Source organism: Heterocephalus glaber, unplaced genomic scaffold, assembly GCF_053883595.1.
Source record: "Heterocephalus glaber isolate CG9 unplaced genomic scaffold, H.glaber_assembly_v1.0 deba00001452, whole genome shotgun sequence".
Classification (NCBI taxonomy): domain Eukaryota; kingdom Metazoa; phylum Chordata; class Mammalia; order Rodentia; family Bathyergidae; genus Heterocephalus; species Heterocephalus glaber.
In genome coordinates this window covers 1,961,391-1,980,785 of record NW_028258302.1, presented here as the reverse complement: position 1 = coordinate 1,980,785, position 19,395 = coordinate 1,961,391, and the positions used below count along the sequence as shown (strand labels likewise).

Below are 19,395 nucleotides of genomic sequence, written 5' to 3'. Positions count from 1 at the left end.
AAGACACAAACAAGTTTGCATACATTTAGAAGACCCAGAAATGCTTGGAAACATTTCTACATGATAGCAGGGACATCCAGAAAGCGGTCATGACAGAAAATTGAAGTAGTACTGTTGCCCATCTCTGGGTCAATTGGGATGGGTCCATTGCCTGACCCCAAGAAAGCTAGAACTGACCAGTGTTGCCAGATTCCAGGGTAACTGGCTTGAGCTAAATTGCTCAATCCCAGGACAACTGGGGCAGGCCACAGCCTGTTGCCTGCCCCAGGGAAAATTAGGTCTGATCAGTGTTACCATATCCCAGAAAGTTGGGATCTGCAAAAGCTATCTGATCCTGGGCAGAAAATCTAAAAGGATCCCATCTTTTCTCTTTTTTCTATATCTTTTCAGAAATATACAAGCGAGATCATGGAGTTGCATACATTTTATGAAATCATGCATCACTCGGTATCTAGCCCCAAAACATCACCATAGGGGTATATTTTACAAAATTGGGGCCATTTCAAAAGAGGATTTTTTTTTAAGTTGATTTTTCTAATTCAGCCTATCTAAAGAATATAAAGACACGGCCTCAAATTTAATTTGTTTTGTAACAAGGAGAGAAAAATGAACAAAGATCCTCTCTGGCAACTTGCAACTCTTCTCTTTCCCCCTTCTATCAGTTTAACCCTATGATGTTAAGACTAATGAGAGTATTATAAAAAAATCTGTTATGATTTACGAATCTGTACAGCCAAGGATGGATTCTGACTAGTCTATTTATAATTTAAACTATAAGAAAGAAAAAGAACTATTATACTCCAAATGACCAATGCATCTAAAACTGTAGTCTGACTTAATGTAATAGTTTTAGGTGTCACAGAAGTTGTTTTTGTTCTGTCTTCCTTCTAAGTGGTATTTGTAATAACTGGCTAAAGTGTCTGCAGCTGCTCCATTTACTACATTTTTTTTTTTTTAATAAGCTCATCTTTTTTTTTCTTTTTAAAAATATTTATTTATTGTCTGCTTATAGACTGCTGGCTCAATGTTTGGGTTTTTTACTAAAACAAAACAAAACAAAATAAAACAAAAACAATTATGCAGATATTCAAGGGCTAAGAAACCTGCCTGTGAAAAAAAAATTTCAACAGAGGTTTCTTTAAAATCCAGCCATTGCTACGGGAACTGCTGGACTCAATTTGCAAATAAAATCCATAAAATTTAGTAATATAAAGGTTATATACATAGGATCTTTGTTAATGTACACATGGTTGTTTGCTACCTTTAAAAACATTATTTATCTACATGATAAGATCCCCCCAAAAAGTTGTTTAAAATGGCTAATAGATAATTGAGCAGTCAAGTAATTAGCCCAGATGCCTTTTACTCATATGACCTAAATAAATCTTTAGCAAACAAATTAAATTGGTTTGTAAGATACAAAGAATATCTTAAAAACTATTAACACAGTCAGGCATGGTGATGCATGCCTGTAATCCCAGCATTAGGGAAGCAGAGGCAGGAGGATTGACTCAAGTTTGAGGCTAGCCTGGGCTACATAGTGAGTTCAAAGACAGCCTGAACTACATAGCAAGACTCTGTCAAATAAATACATAAATTTATTAACATACATTTTGCCTAGATTATCAGCTATCAGGATGATACTTAATCTTCGTTAGAAATATAAGATAAAATATCCATTGTTCTCTATGTTTCAAGCACAACAAAGGGTTTTCTTCGGCAAAGAAATAAAAGTATTATGTGTGTCTAATATCTTAATTTTCATGATTAATATAAATTAGTTAAGGCAGGTAAATAAAAAAGTGTGTTTATAATAAAATATCTGAGTCACCAGTTGCTAAATGTAAAATCAAGCATTCTTAGTTTCTTGAGGTCTATGAAAAACATTACTCCGCGTTTTCACAATTACTAATATATAAAACAGGAAAGGCTTAAAATTGCATTCTTCATAAGGTTATCGAGAGTTAAATTCTAACATATAATACTATATAAAAATTATTGCATATAACTATAGCCATATAATTAAAAGTACATTTAAAGAGTTTTCTGTTTAAGACAATAAGGTTTTCTAAAAATACTGATCCAGGGCCAAGGATTTAGCTCATTGTCACTGTACCTGCCTAGCAAGCACAAGGTCCTGAGTTCAAGCCCTGTAACAAAAAATGAATGAATAAATAAACAAAATAAAAATATTGATCTGTTCATCGATCTGTTCTTGCTAAAAATTAACAAAACCTACCCTAGAAAAGTTTTATTTTTATCAAGATAATTTCTTGTATTTTCTGCTGCTAGGATTTTAATATCCTATGAAATTGAGTTTTAAGAGAGTTAAGTTTTATTTAAATGTGCCTTTGTTTTAAAGTCTTTAAGCTATCAATTTATAACTGGTTAAATAAACAATTATTCTTTTAGGTTATAGCATATTTGGTGCTCTCTCTATACACATACACATGATGTAATATAGATATATACATGCACACACACCCAAGGACTAAACAGACTATGTACCTGAGCATTGTTTAAATATACAAAGTTTATAGTTGAAGTATGTAAGTTTAATACATGCAAAGTAATCAATATTCTTTTATACAATACAGGTTGTATCTAAACTTAAAACCAAACAATCAAAACTTTTGACATTTCTGCTTTTTTATATTTGGTACAATAAAAAAAACTCAGTGGGACAGCTCCGTCATTTAAAACTTGATCTACATCCACTGGCTTTGACTAAACAAATATTTTGTTAATGTATATATGAGATGTACTTGTATGTTGGATAAATCTATTTATAGTCAACAATACTGTTTCTGAACTTAGAGGTCTAAAGCTATCCTTTGACTCCTGTCAGTGCTGTCATCCTATGTAGACCTGTTAGAGGATTCTAAATTTTGCCTCAAGAGTAAAAGCTCAGTTAGTATATATAAAAGACTTCTACGTAGCTATGATACTAATTATTGCTAACTTCTTTATATGTTAAACACATTTATGTTCCCCAAGCATTTAAGCCTTCTAAAATATAAAGTTTAGGTAAACACCTTACCATACTGTTGTCTTTCAAACTAAAATTATTTGTAATGACAGAAACATAATTTTGTATTCCTGTCTTATGACCATGATGGTTAAGCAAAGATTTTTGAGAGCCCAATGGTCCTGGTATAGTAATGTCAGTCACAATTGTTATTTTAGGGCCAGGGATTTAGCTCAGTGGTTCCGGCGTCTGCCATGCAAGCTCAAGTTCCAAGTTCAATCCCCAGTACCAAAAAAACAAACAAGCAAACAAGCAACTGTTATTTTAGGGTTGTATATGATAAAAAGTAATAGATCGTTCTTTCAGTTGCAAAAACATTTCTCAAAGCTTCAACAATACTTCTTCTAGGTCTTTTTTCATCTATGTGTTTGGTTTTCTTTAAAATATATGCACCCAGATTCACAGAAAGGACTCCAACAAGTATTTGGGTCCCATCACCCCAATGCTAAGTCTATCCCTAATCATGATGCCAACAGCAATGCTGAGAAGTAAAATGGCAGACCAAGGCCTCAAAGTCAGGGTGCCCACATCACAATACCTGGATCTCATAACCCCAGCATTAAGTCTAACCATATCCCACATTCCTGGTGCCAGCTGGGTCACCAGGAAGCAAACTTAGAGGACCTGGACCCCATAAATGTTTCTTAGTTCAGGGTACTAGATTATTTTTTTGCTATTATAAAACTTTAACTGTTCTCTGCTGGCACTCTGCAGGAGCACAGTTTCTAACAAACAACTTAAGTATTTTTAAGCTGATAGCCACCACCTGTAAAACAGATATGACATTAATTCCCAATCTTTTTTTTTTTTGGTACCAGGGATCGAACTCAGGACCTTGCACTTGAGAGGCAGGCAAAGGAACCACTGAGCTAAATTCCCAGCCCCACTAATTCCAAATGTTAATCCTAACCCTCATTAAGTAAAAGAGGTAACTGTCTTCCAGTTTCATTTTATATTTCAAAGTCCCCAAATATCTGGGGGGGGGTGGATTACAATAGTTAGGATTAAGACTTATTACTCCCACCTCAAGAGTGGTGTAACTGGTCTTCTGGGTGCTCAATAACTGACATTTAGAGACCAAAACAAAAACAAAAAACAATAAAAATGCTAAAAGGACAATCAATATTCTGGCCTTTGCCCTCTGTGGTCAGTCAGGATCCAGAGACCAAGAAGACCCCTCTAAAAAGATCCTGGAAGTCCAGGGAGTCATCCAACCTCTCAAACAGAAACTGAGGATCCCAGAGACTAGGAGCTAGTCAATGTGCTTTCTGCAAGAAAAGGATCACCAGCGAGGAGAATATTCTGAATGCTTTCCAGAGAAGTGACCTGGCCAAGTCCTCACAAGGCCCCAAAACTAATGCTTGAGAACCCTTGACTGACACTGACAGAAAGGAAAAAGATTAATTTTTACTGACAATATCTTCTTTGATTTGATCTTAAACATCCATTAAGAAAGTGTAACTAAAACCAGAGTAAATACTGTAACAAAAATATGAAAACAGTGAGGGGCTACACTTATCTAAAAAGGGATTCTGAACACTGCACCAGTTGTTACAAGATCTACTCAAGAAAAAAACACCAAAACACAAAAAACCACCAGGAGATCTAGAGTCTCAGTCCCACTAGCTCTTCCAATAGGTCCTTGGGCCTTTCTAGTGTACTGTCACTATGTTATTTTGATATACATTCAAGTATTCCTTGGGTAAAGATTTGGCTTCATGTATAAGTCTGCCTACAAGGTAAAAATGCCAGCAAAAATATTCTAGTAACTAAGCATTATTATTTTAGTGGTATAAACGTCCTATTATCTACTCTACACTTTGTAGTTTGTGTTAGCTGGAGCCAATCACAATAAAGATCTTCAGGTCTACAAAGCAGAGGCCAGCTCCCAGATTCTGAGCCCTGCAGTGGGAATTCTAATGCCCCAATGGTCACACAAGAGCACAGATCCCTTTTACTTAATTTATTCCTTCATCACTGTAATTAAAACTAAGAGGATACTTTTATTGGCAAAACAGGATAAACATCTCAGAAAAAATAGAGGTTAATATTGAAGATAAAGGGCTCATCCAAATGCTGCCTAATTCTGACTTCTGCCACTTTGGGGAGCCACTATTCACCATAACTCTACATTTAATTTTTTGCTCCTGCTTGTTTAACATGCTTATAAAGTCTTCATCTTCAGAATTCTCCACCACCAAGTCAAGCTGATGTTCATGTGTGCTATTATCAAAGCAAAACATTATGCATACATTTCTGACAACTCTAAGTTTCAATGCTTTGCTAATGACCTTGCCTTCTTTTCTAGATTAAAGTATAATACTTCTGTACTTCTTCACACAACAAAACCCTATCCTCCTATGTCTCATGTAGATCAGCCAGGACTAGACCTTCAATCCTTAGCTAGCAAGAGTCAGCAGCTTATATAGCTTGAAGCAGCCAGCCTTAAGAAGAATCTTTGGACCTTATGCCCCTCAGCATTCCTTAAGGGGGGTGAGTGAGGAGGGGAACTCAGAAGGATACAAAGATAGGTAGAAAAGAAATAAGGAAAATCGTAATTTTTAAACTTAACTTTCAAGAAAACTGCAGGTTTAGGACACAAAGTTATCCAAGGTTACAGTGCTTTCTTTCCCCATCTGAGAAATGTATTCCAAAAATTGCTAGGGTCTGAGAGATAATAAGCTTGTAAGTTAGGCCTGTCCTTTTCACCTGTAAAGTGAGCCTGTGTTTTCCCCCATACTAGAGATTCACAATTCCCAAAGACAGCCATCCTCAAGGAACCAGCACTATACAGGTTAGCATGTCTCTAAACTTCAAATACATAATAGTTTGCATTCTGATGTAGGCCACTAAATAAACTGATAGACCCTTGGAGCACATATCCTAGATGTTTTGAGGACACCCCTAAGGATACATAAATATCCCCAGCCCTAGGCCATAAAGCACCTCAATCTATGAGCATCTGCTCTGCCTTCTGAGTGCATTCTTCTGTCTAATAAATCTTTCTGTGCTTCTCACCACATCACATCCTGCAATTCTTTTCTGTGATATAACTCAGCAACCAACACCCTACCCCACAGGTGGGGCGAATTGAGGTCACTGTCTCTTCTTTAGAGGAGACCTCTTCAGACACTGCCTGGTGATACTACTACAAAATAACAAATCTACATAGTAAACTTCATGATTTCTCTGCAATTCTGACTTTAAAATGTGTCCCATGAAGCTGTACAATCAGAGTGCTCTAGTCAAAAGTCTCTTTAATTTTTCTGTCTGATTATACTATTAATTTGACGTTGGGCTTGTTTCTGTTTACATTCAGTTCTAGCATTTCCTTTTTTCATCTCTTGGGTTTTATATAAAAAGTGTATTTAAAGTCTTTTATCCTTCTATATTCCTTCCACCTCAGTTCTGTCGTATCCCCTATATTTGGTACACTTTTAGTTTATACAGTACTCCTAAATTTCTTTACCTAACAATAAGCAAGTATATATAATTTTTCCTCCAGACAAAAAAGTAACATAATACATCCAAACATGATACTTTTGTATTTTTCCTTTCTTAAATTAACCTAAACTCCAAAATTAACTTAATAGGTTAATTTTCCTAAGTTAAGGCAAATAGCACAAAATTTTAATTCCTTTTCTACTAGGTCAGATTTCAAAATCATCCCGTTATAGAGTATCCAAAGAGTTACTTTTAATAATATAATCTCACTTCCATGCCCTAACACAAAATGAAAGGGAATTTTGACTAAATATTAAAATTGTATTTAGTGACTATGGCAACATTTTCTCTTCTATGTGGCTTCAATTGACTCCACTTCTGGAAAAGGAGCAACACTTGGTTTAAGATCATTCTCTGCTGTCTTCAGTTAATACAAGCTAACAAGTTTTAAATGACCCTCCTTTTCCCTAATCTATTTCTTCCACCACTGAAGAAGAAACAGTAAGCAGCAGATTACAAAAATGAGTTAGCCAGGTGTGGTGGTACACACCTATAACCGCAGCATTCAGGAAGCTGACACAAGAGTATCCCTGCAAGTCTGAGGCCAGCCCATGCTATATAGTGAGTTCAAGGCCAGTCTAAACTACATAGGAAAACCCTGTTTCAAAAAAAAGAAGCATGCTATGCAAATCTAAGGAGAGTGAATAAGGAATTAAAATACGAAAACAAAAACCTGTGCAAAGGAGAACAGAAACCAGTTTCTTTTTGTCTCCATTTGAAGTGTTCAAAATATTTATAATTTTACAAAATTAAAAATTGAACATAGAAAGTTCTAGGCATCTAACATATTAAAGCTTGTTGAAGAAATACAAAAAGAATATGAAATAGTAATCCCTGGGGAGATATTAAAGGTTTGCCTAATAGGAAAAAGTATCAGATATAATTTTTGTGGGGATCTCCCATTTCTAAAAGCAACATCATTCTGTACCTATTCTTATTTTACCTCTCTCCACCATTCTTTGTTTCTAAACCCTATATCTTCCAGTTGAAATTGTATCACTACTTCTAAGCAATTTCAGACCATGACTTGGACTAGCCATTAGCAAGAAATTCTATATCAACACACAGATATAGATCTGGCACTTTCAGGTGGACTTACACTTACTAGAAACTAAGGTTGGACAAGTTAATGAGGAACATAATCAAACTTTATATACTACTCTCAAAAATTTGGACCAAGTTCTTCAGTTGACCATTCATATATTCACAGGATCTATATATTCTGAATCATCTCAATTCTACTAGGAACTCCCCTAACCAAGTATATCCCCCTAAATCTTCCTCTGCTTCAATTCTCTCAATAGCTTTCTAATAATCCCCCCTTCCTTTTACTCTCATAGTATTACCTACTGGACTTGGTGAGGCTTGAATTCACTGGGGCTCTCTGGATTTTTGGATTCTGCCTGTCACCCTCAGCTCACAGACATACTACAATTTTAAAAAGGAGGTAGAACAAAAGTCAGAAAATACGCATATGTAGATTTAGCCAAGCATTGGCCCAGAGGGCTGCAAGTATTGAATCCTCCTTGGCATTAAGGCTGGAGATGACAGTTTATACTGTCAACATGAAGAAGCCTAGAGAAAATGTTTATCTTTTTTTTTCAATCCAATGTTTAAAGATCCCACTCAACCCCTCAATATAGCACTTATTCTTTTTACCACTTACTTTAGAATCTCATCATACTCCCCATAACATCTCATTAATTATACTCTCCAGTTAACACTTTTTAGATCACCTATATAATGAACATATTGTTTATGACTTACACACAGTAGATGTGCCCAATTAGTCAACCATTTGTAGGGCAGCACTCCACATTACTCTATTAAAGAGCTTTTGATATAGTATCATAGTTAGTTTACATGTATCTTCATCCAATAAAGATTATGAACTCCCTTAGGGGCCCTGTGCTAAGTAAGCTTCTTAGTACTGCAAACGCCTAGCACAGTGCTTCACAAGAACAGACAGTAAATCTTCTCAAGCTAATGAGTGAAAAATATAAATTAGCTGAAAAGAAGAGGACATGCTCTAGATCAGAGATTCCCAATTAGTAGTCCACAGGTTGAATGCAGACAACAGACTTATGTTTAGTACAGTACTTGTACAATTCCTGTACAGTAAGTATTTAAGAAAACTAGAATTGGCAACATTGAAAAACCACACACAAAATCCCAGATGTTTTGCTTTTCTTGGGGAGGAATATTGGAATATCTGCCATGTGCCCTAAAAGATAAGAATTAATGAGAATAAAGCTGTTCCATTTACATTAGATAAGTACTCTACTTTGGTTCTTTTTTTTACATTACTCATTTATGTCACCTGTCTGTCTGGCACTTACATATATTTAGGTTCACAACCACTGATAAAGACTCATGAACTTAAGTGGGAATGTAGCTCAAGGGTTGAGCACTTTGGTAGCATGTTCAAGGTCCTGGGTTCTATCCCTCGTACCACAAATAAATAAGTGAAGGAAGGAAAGACCAGCGAATCCCTGGTGAGCTTTCTTATTCAAATTTTAGCCATTTCTACTTCCTAGCCACCATATTCTTCCATCGCCAAACAAGGTTATCAAAATCTCCTCTCTCATTCCAAATCTTGACAAAAGGAATCTATAGTGCTCAGCAGTAAAGACAGAAAGCAAAGCTTACATAAATCACTACAAATTGCTTAGACTGATGCTTTGTTTAATGGGTCAAATATTACGATGTATATCCTCCACTGAAGTATTTTGTAAAATGGGCTCTTACTTAAAAGTATGCTGTTAATAGTCACTTCTCATACTGAGAGCTAGTTAAAAGAGTCTATTTCGGCAAACTGAATTCAATAAATATTCACGTAGTTTTTACAAAAGAAATCTCCAAATCTACCAAGTCTGGTTCCAAATCTTGACTCTCAGAAATTCTGCAAAGTTACCTAACTTCTCAAAGCTTCAATTTCTTTACCTTAAAAATATAAACAATTTTTAAAAAAATAAAAATAAAAAAATAAACAATTGGGTTTCTGCTGACTACTGATTGCTGTTCACTGCCTTCTGCTTGCCACACTACGAACTGTTTCTCCTCTGTGATGTCCCTCTGCCATGTCCCCTGCCTTGGAACCAGCCAAATAAAGACTGAAACTTCTACAAACTGTGAGCTGAAATAAACCTTCCCTCTTTAAAAAAAAAAAAAAAAAAAAATATATATATATATATATATATATGTGTGTGTGTGTGTGTGTGTGTGTGTGTGTGTGTACACACACACACACACACACACACACACACACATATAAACAACTGGGCTGGGGATTTAGGTCAGTGGCATCGTGCCTGTTTGGCAAATGCAAGGTCCTGAGTTCAATTCCAAGAAGGAAAGAAAGGAAAGAAAGAAAGAAAAGAAGGAAGGAAGGAAAGAAAGAACTATTAAAAAGTATTAATAGAATATTAAGTATTAGTAGATACTTAATAAGACTGCTGTGTGGCTTAAGACAATGATACAAAGCCCTCAGAATAGTTCCTGGTACACAGAAAACTGAAAATGCAACTACCATTTGAGTATTTATGTACAGAAACAAAAACTACTAAAACAAGATCTCTGGCGAAAAAAACCTCTTTTTAAGTTTTACGATACTGTTTTAATAAGGTACACGGAAACACAAAAAGAGATATATAGTCAACATATGAGCTAAAGTAGTAACGCTAACTGGACAAAGGGTAAAAGAAAGTTCAAGGAGAAATAAGAGGACAACAAAAGCAAAAAATCAAAGTGTTTATTTACCAAGGTAGCTAGTAAGCTGGGATGGACAGATGAAAAATGAGTGTATATAAGAGGAAAGTAGCAAAAAACAAAAGCAGATAGGTTGGTTGAAACTAGTAATCATAAAGTAATTCCAACCATATTTACTGAAGCTTACTATAAAGAAAGCACTGTGCGCTGGGGCATGGCAAAAACAAAGAGATACATAAAAGGTTTAGCGTGATACAATCCCTTCCCTTCAGACACTTGATTAGCTGCCACAGTGCACAGCACATCATAGGTGCATGATTAATCAGCAAATGTCTTTCATAAATGTAATCAAATGAAAAGACAAAGATATTGAAATAGGAAAGCTTAAGAGTTAATAAGAATATCATCTGGAATACGTACACCTAAAATCCTTCAGATCCCATCCTCCCCATGAATATGCATGCACACATATACATCACATAGCAGACAACTGGGTAATTTCTACATAAGAAAATGAATAAAACATGTACAAAGAAAAAACAAAGTAAGTTGTATTATTTGTTGTATAACATAAATGAGCTGGTTCACTAATATGATAGTATACTAACAGGCTTCTTAAAGAAGTGATTGATTTCAGGGCTGGGACAGGGACGGTACAAAGGTGATCCTGGAACATCTTTTGGTGCCAAAAAAAGAAGAAAGCACCAAACAAACAAAATGGGACCAACTTGTAATAGTTCACAATAGTCAAAGCTACAACAATTTGAATGACAGTGACAGGACAAAGATGAAATAAACAGCCAAGTACATACTATTACAAATACATGAACGAAGAAAAAGATGAACTTTTACTGAAGAATATTAATATAGAAGGAATGAAAGAAAAAATCATCACTAGAAAACATTAAAAATTTCTGCAGTTATTACCTATCAATGAATGCTAAAGTCAGCGAAAGTTTAAGAAGAAACAGAATATTTGCAAGCACTCAAAGAAAGTATTTCCTCCAAACAACTTATTTACAGAAGGAGGGCCTGGGGATGTAGTTTAGTGGTACAGCACCTGCCTGGTAAGCACAAGGCCCTGAGTTCCATTCCAGATCCCCAAAAAACAACAAAAACCAAAGTGATACATTTTAAAGTTACAGTTGAGAAACCTGGCAAACATCACCTAGCACTACCAATAATAAGACACACTGACATTACGTATCATCTGACATGCAGAGGGCATATTACCTTCCTCCAAATACAGTACCTCAATCTAATCATAAGAAAATATCAGACAAAACCATACTGAGGGAAATTCTCCAAAATATCCAACAATTACTTATCAAAAATGTCAAGGTATTAAAGATCCCCCCTCCCCAAAGAAAGGCTGCTGAGAAACCTTTACAAACTTGGAGGAGTCTAAGGAAACATGACAAGTAAATGCAATATGGGATTCTGTATTGGATCCTGGAATATAAAAGAACATTAGTGGCAAAAGTGATGAAGTCTCAACAAAGCCCATGATTCACTCAGTAGTTCATATTACTAAGGAGGATGGATATTAAAAATGTTAACCAAACCCAATGTTTTGTAAAATTAATATATATAGTAGTACCTCGATTCACAAATGCTTTTGTTTGCAAACAACTTGGTTTGCAAAAAGAAGGGTTGGCAAAATTTTGTTTTTGTTTGCAAACTTTGTATCAGGTGACAACCGTGGCCATCTTTCCCACACAAACGTTGCCATCTTTTCCAAAATCAGAGAACAAATTAAGTTCATGAACCAAGGCACCACTGTACTAATAAAGTATACATGGAAAGGGAAAAATAATAGTATCTGATCAATAATTGTATACCAATATTAATTTCTTGGGTTTTTAATTGTACTGCGGTTATGTAAAATCTGAACATTAGAGGAAGCTGATAAAGTATCCAGTTCAGGAGAATCTCCTGTACTAATTTTGTAACTCCTGTAATAAGTCTAAAATTTGTTCAAAGTAAAGATTTTTTAAAAAGATGTGAATGTTGAAACAGTATTAGTTACAATTATCATATTGGTTTTTCACCTTGACTCACTAGCAACTTATCTGCACAATAAGTACTGTAAGCTACTGGAGACATTCTCACTGTTTTAACTGTCTGGTGTTAACCCAGTAATAAAATAAAGCTCTAACAGTTTACCAAATATAAGTTAGTCACCTAAATTTTAAAAAATTTCCATTGTGACATTCTAAAAATGATGAACATTCAGAATTTCATCTTCAATTGAGCTTCCTCAAAGCTTTATTTTCAACAGCAGTCAATACTATTATCACTGCTTACTGCACAAAAATAATTTCAATAAAATCCTTACCTTCCAACCACTGCCAGCCTCTCTATAATATGGGAAGTTATCACAAATCCACTGGTAAATCTCACTTAAAGTCATTTTCTTTTTGGGTGAGCTATTAATAGCAAATGTAATGAGGCTGGCATAACTGTATGGAGGTTTCCCATCTTTGTGCTGTTGAACTTCTTCCTGGTCCAGAGTTGTATTTGGGTCAAGGAGCGCATTCTTCTTAGAAATTCCTGTTCCATGTGCATTTTGTGTCGCATCAGATTTTTGGATGGCTGCTCTCATGGTAAGCTGTGGTAACCAGTCCATAGATGTTAGGCTGCTCTCCAGTTCAGATGTCATCCTGAAGGTAAATAGACTCCTTAGTCAGTATCAAGTAAAGAACCCCTGCTTCTCAAAATAATCCAATATTCACAAATCTAGGTGTTCCAAAGTGAGGGAAAGTCTGAGTTAAATCTGGAGGAAAAAGATTGAGTATGTTAATAACCAAACCAAATATTTAAAGGATCAACATTTCCAATCTTCTTAATTTGCTTCTCTTCAAAACATAACAAACATGTTTTGAAAGTGTTTATAATACATATACATAAAGTGGTGCTGATGGAAATCTTACTTAAAAAGAATGTCTGCCACTTTAATAGGGCAACAAGATTTTGGTACAAAAAACTCCATCTGCAGTCTAGTTCTTCACTCATCAAACCACCACAAGCCCTTAAAAACTTAGGACTATAGATCTGTATCTCAATTTCTTTCATACAAATTTTAGGGGAATCATACAAACAGAAATACCTAAAGTAAATTGAAGGCAAAAAGTCAGAGAGATAATTGAGAAATCACACAGGAATTTTCAAGGAGCAAAGAAGGTATTGAGCAGCTGGGAGGTGGGAAGAGTAAAGCAGCACAGGTAAGAATAGCAAAAAGACAACCTAGCTAGAGGAATTGACTGAAAAGAGGAATGCAAAATCAAGGACACTGGCGAGCAAGTGAAGAGAAGGGCAGGCAGTACTAGGCAGTAATTAAAAGAAAAAAGTCAAGAAACTATCTTATAAAAATTAATTGATCCCTGACACTGCAAAAAAATAATTAATTAATTAAAGATCTACAAGTATATAAGATTAAATTATACAAATGGCCAGGAAGAAAAGTATTACAAGATTAAGGACAGGCTTGGGCAAATGTCCAGTAACCTAGATTCTCTAATGTATTTATTTTCAAGGCTAAAATATTCAGACCATTACCACTCAAAGAAAAGAATACAAAATCTGCCAGGTTAACATATATTTGAGAAAGGGAAAAGCTATTTTAAGAACTGAAGACGAGAATATATAAAGGAAATTTGACAGTTCACACTAGAATTGTTAACTTTCAGCAGAGATGTAAGCCCTTCTAACCTGGGATCAAAGAAGCAGGAATCGTGACCCTGGCAATACAGTAGAGAAGAATGAAAAGATTTGTAAATGATATCAAAATAAAGGGGAAAAAAGAAAATAAAACATCTCTGTCAAAAGAAAGCATTTGGGGCTGAGCATGTAGCTCAGTGGGAATGGGCTTACCAAGCATGCGGAAGGCTGAGTTCAATACCCAGGAATGTGTGTGTGCTTCCCCCCGACCAAAAAAAGAAAACTGTGGCTAAGAAAATTCTATACAGGCCCCTCATCCCAAATGGCTCCTAGTGAAAAACAGACTGCAATAGTCTAAGGAGAATATAAACTTCTAGTAGGCAATATTGAAAAACTAAAGAAGATAGGCTATGGAATCAGTGAGATCAGAATTTAAGTACATCTTCCAGCAATTAGTAGCTGTAGGACTGTGAAAATGTTCATTATCTCTTAACTTCAACTTTTTCATCTGTAAAATAAAACAGTAATACCATCTATGGTTATAATATTACTTTGTAAGTTAAGTGTGATAACACATGCACAGAGAAAATATTCAATAGGAGTATCTGGAAGGGAAAACTAATGTACAATACGGTAAACTAGGGTAAGCAACAGCAATTATAAATCAAGAGACAACTATGAGGATTCTATCTGCATTACCAGTAAAGAGTTCCATTACTATCTTGCTTTTCTGATATTCTGATTCAGTTTTGCCTTCCTAATCTTCTCAAATTCTCTCATTCTCTAGTATATGCATTTCTTTATGAAGCTTGAGCTGTAAATTTCCTCAAATAGCACCTTCAGAGATTAAAAAAAAAACAACCTACTATCCTACAATAACCAGAAATGACTGATCCAATTATGAAGACAGTTGTAAGAACTTGAGAATAAAGAGACAGGATATTTAGAGATCACACAATATCATGAGTAAGGAAAGTATCCCAGAGATTATAACTAATCTTTCCAATCAAAGATGAAAAATTAAGGGCCAGGGATTTAGCTCAGTGGTTCCACTGCCTGCCTCGCAAGCACAAGGTCCCAAGTTCGATCCCCGGTGCCAAAAAAAAAAAAAAAAGAAAAATTAAGATACACTAAAGTTAAAGGCTCACCCAATTCCACACAGCACCCAGCAGAACTAAAACAGATCTTAATCAGATCTATTGGTTCCCAATCCTTTTCTACATACTTCATCTGTAAAGAGAGGGTGTTAATTAAAATAAGACCTACCAGATATAAAAATAAAGCACTTAGAACATTTCCAGGCAAACAGTGTTAAATGAATGTTAGCTACTGAGGTGGTGGTAATAAAACTAGTTTTGCTATTACTATTCACATTTCATTCACTATGTGTATGGTGGCTAAACATTTTCACAATAAACACTCGCTATTATTACACCACTAATCTCCACTAGAGCTTTATTTTGTTCAAATTAGCAAAGCACCCAGACACGTATGTTTTCAAACTTAGTACGAGTATGTCCCACATTGGAATATAATTCTTATTGCAGATACCCCCTACTGAAAACCACGTTTACTTTCTGCCCACCAGTTTAAGTAATGAGAGAACTCATGAGAGTCTTAATGAAAGAAACATAAAGTAGACTTTTAAATGTGTTATAGTTAACAAGAATTTAATATTTTATATGTGTACAGCGCTATATACCAGAGGAAGGAATCGATAGTCCAATCGGGAAGTACAAATACAAGAAAAAAAATGAATCAAAGAACAAGACTGAGCTCTGGGTGCTCTGAAGTTCAGAAAAGGGAGTGAATAACATGGGCTGCCATCTTAAAAGGAAAAAAGAAAGAACTTTAACAAAGCCTTAAAGAAAGTTAAAACCTAAATAGTCTAGAAAGAAAAGGATCCCTAGTCTTCAAAGACATCCTATGTAAGAATTATTGTGCTCATTCATTTATTCTGCTAGAGCAAATTTTAAATACACTATAAAATATGTCTCCAAAACTGAAAAGATGGAACTTCAGTTTCGAATGCAAGTAATTAAATTGTATATATTCTTGGTTGTGAGGCAAAAAGTGCCTCCAATATTGGTACTTACACTGGTGGCTAAGTAATTTCCCATTAAGCAGAAATACAAAAGACGGCCATTAGATTTGGCCTGATCACCAGTAACTTTAGAAGGAAACCTATTAGTGGAATGGTGATGACAGAAACCCAGTTGTAGATGAAAACAGATGGTAGTAAATTTAAAAACAGCATGGAATGCTCTGAGGAATCTGGTTATGGAAATCTGGTTAAGAAATGTCAGGCCCTCATTACTTCACCTCATTCCAAAAAGCTTCCTAGTCGGCCTCCTGGACTCCTGATTTCTCACCATCCCTCTCTGCTAATCACCTCAAGTTCATGCATATACTCCAAGAGAAATCTGTCAACACGGCTTTCACGTCATTACATCCAAACATTTTCTATGTCTCCTTTTCTCCTATTTTGCTAAGTCTAAACTCATTCACAATTACTTTAGTTTATAATAATCTCTTATTAATCCTTCTCTAACCTCAATTTGGCATTTTACATGTTGCTTTATATACATAATTGGAACACAGGCCTAAACTTTCTAGTCTCATCTCTCTTTCTCAACTCCCCTCTCCCCATAGAGGATAGTGACCATACACTAGTACTTCTAATGCTACCAATACCATGCTAGGTACAAATTATTTGAAAAATAACATAGCAATTAGCTAAGGAATAATCTTTTCTGGAATGTCCCTTCCTTCTCACTTTGCCTGGTTAGCTTCTACTTGTCCTTCAAGACACCAACCAAACATCTCCCCTTACAGAAGCCTGGTCAATTCCTCTCTCTGCCTTCCATCGTCTAAGCAGAATGAGATCCTGCTCCTATATAATAGGGTATCATAGTATTTCTACAGAAGTGTAATTATCTTTACTATTAATGAGACTCAGCTCCTTGAAAGAAGAAATTTTCATGATTGAAACACCAACTGCCCAATGAAGGTGTGGCTGTGCTTCTCCCTATTATTAGTAACACCTGTTACAAGCCAAACTTGTTGAATGCTGAAAAGAAGAGGTGAAAGAGAGGACTTAACAAAACGGAAGGATATTCACAGAATCAGTCTTTTCTAAGTTGAAAGAAAGTATAACTCAGAGCACAGACTGATAGGCACACTACACTGGAACAGAAAAACAGTTCTACTGAAATAGCAGAGAAAACTGAGAAGCTAAAAGCGAAGATAAAAGAACATGTTACTTGTAGAAGAAAGCCAAGCACAGAGCACTTATGTCTGAAGTTCTTCAATCTATGATGGTTATCTGATTAAAAGAACTTCCGTAAGGAGCTTCTTTTACTAAAATTAAAGGGTAAGGAGTATTAAGATGCAACGGCTAAAAACCAAGTTATTTAGTCAAAACTAAGACTTAATAAAACACTACCACTTATGTGATCTCATACATGCTTTTAAGCTGCTGTACCACACTCCTTGGGCCTCCCTCTGTACCTATCCTAATTCTCAAGGAGTAGCAAAGGCTAACTTGGAAGTTTCCAAATTCCAACAATATCAAAAGGTGTAGGGAAATGGTAAGAGATATTTTCTTCCTAAATAGAGTAAGAGGAAAACCACCAGGAAAATATAAGGAATAAGAATAATGAGGTAATGATAAGGATAACAATGATGTGACCCAAATATTACTGAATCCTCCCACTCCATTCCTGGCACTTGGCATTTCACCTTAAGACTTGGCAGCATAAGAAAAACTGAGCAACTGAAAACTCAGAAAAAATCCTTGTTATTATCACCACAGTGATTCTTATATACATTTAATCACATGAATCTCTTGGGTCAATTTGTACTGTCATTCCTATTAGTGTCTGTACTGTACGCCCAAGGCAACTACGACATGGGAGTACTTGTTCTTACTGTCTTCCTTAGGAATATATCCTGATTTTATTCAAGATGGCACTGTGCCTTTTTTTTGCCTGTCTTTCTCTCTGGAATGTGAATAATAATAGCTACTGTTCCTACCAGTTATCTTCCATCACTAGGTAATCTTGAGAAAACAAGCCAACACTGAAGACATGCAAGCAAAGAGAAGGAATCTGGATCTCCAATTTTTTTGTGTGTGAGACAGTGTGTGAAGCTACCATCTCAGGCCTAGATTGCTCAGCTTCCAGATTTTGAATGTATTTACTATAAAAGAGTCTCCATCAGCAGATAAATGCAATTCCTACCACGCACAGAACTTAGCATGTGAGAGTGAAGTGACAGAACAGAACCTAAAACAAGACATTCTCTTGAAGCATTAGTGAGTTAATTAATGACTCGCTATTGCAGGTTGGAAAACTGGTGACAAAGTATTATCACCTATGGAATTTGGAAGGCAAACCATGAACCAAGGCTACAACAAAAAGAGAAATATAGGAAAAATTTAGAACATGTTGGCTGTTCCTTGCCACTTAAAGCCAAATCCTAAAAGACAAACTTTAATGAAAGTCATAAGCAGAGATAGAGAAAATCCAGATTTTCGAAGGAAGGTATTCTCACCGAACCTATGGCCTGCAATTTAAGATGAAAATCCTAGACCTATAATAAAAGTCATAACCTCAGCTATTTAAAAACAAAAACAGATGGCAATATTTTTTTTAATTAGTTATACACCACCAATATCAGAATTTCTAGTCTTGGTTCCATTTAAGCAAACTATCAGCCGATGTCCTGTATCAGAAGAGACATGGCTTTGTGATTAAGAACAGACCCTGAGGGAAGAAAACTGCCTGGATTGGAATCCAAATTCTTCCTACTTTAGCTATGTCATTTTAAAAAAAGTAAATTAGTCCTTTAGTTTGGGGGTGGGTGGGTCTTGTCTGTTTGCTTGCCTGTTTGTTTTTTGCCACTGGGAACTGAATCCAGAGCCAAGCAAGGCAAGCACTCCACCACTGAGCAAGCTCCCAGTTCTTATTTTGACAGGGTCTCACTAAATTGGCTATGCTGATGTGAACATGCCATCCTGCTGCCTGTCAGGAGTACTCGTGGTTACAGGTGTGCACCACTAAGACAGGAGGTAAGTTATCTTCTTTATACCTCATATTCCTTATCTGTAAAATGAAGATAAAATAGTAACCATCCCAAGGCCAGGGATTTGGCTCAGTGGTTCCGCCATCTGCCTTCCAAGAGCAAGGTCCCGAGTTCAATCCCCGATACCAAAAAAACAACAGGTAACCATCCCGAAGTTAATACATATAAAACACTAGGATCAGTTTCTAACACACAGCAAGCACTCAATAAATACTTGCTGTATTTTCAAACCCATATTCTTTATGATTTTCTAAATTTTAAATGACTATCACTGGGGTTTTAGATGTATATACCCTAAATCACACAATCATCATTTAGCAACTTCAATGACAATAAGCCTATCAGTTAATTATTCATGCAAAATTACCCAAAAAACACTGTTTTGAATTTTTATATATGGCATAAAAACT

At 35.6% G+C, this 19,395-nt stretch overlaps 1 protein-coding gene across 6 annotated transcripts in view; it reads right to left on the bottom strand.

Annotated features, from left to right (window-relative positions):
• Foxj3 (forkhead box J3) overlaps positions 1-19,395 on the bottom strand; it is a 117,817-nt gene that overhangs the window by 68,445 nt on the left and 29,977 nt on the right. For 5 of the 6 annotated variants that reach the window (XM_013068168.3, XM_004871813.3, XM_021249888.2 and 2 more), the window contains one exon: positions 12,579-12,903. In XM_013068168.3, coding sequence (XP_012923622.1) covers positions 12,579-12,903 — 325 coding nt within the window. Of the gene's footprint in view, positions 1-12,578; positions 13,017-19,395 lie in introns of all 6 variants that reach the window. The other variant, XM_087215185.1, reaches the window with a different exon arrangement.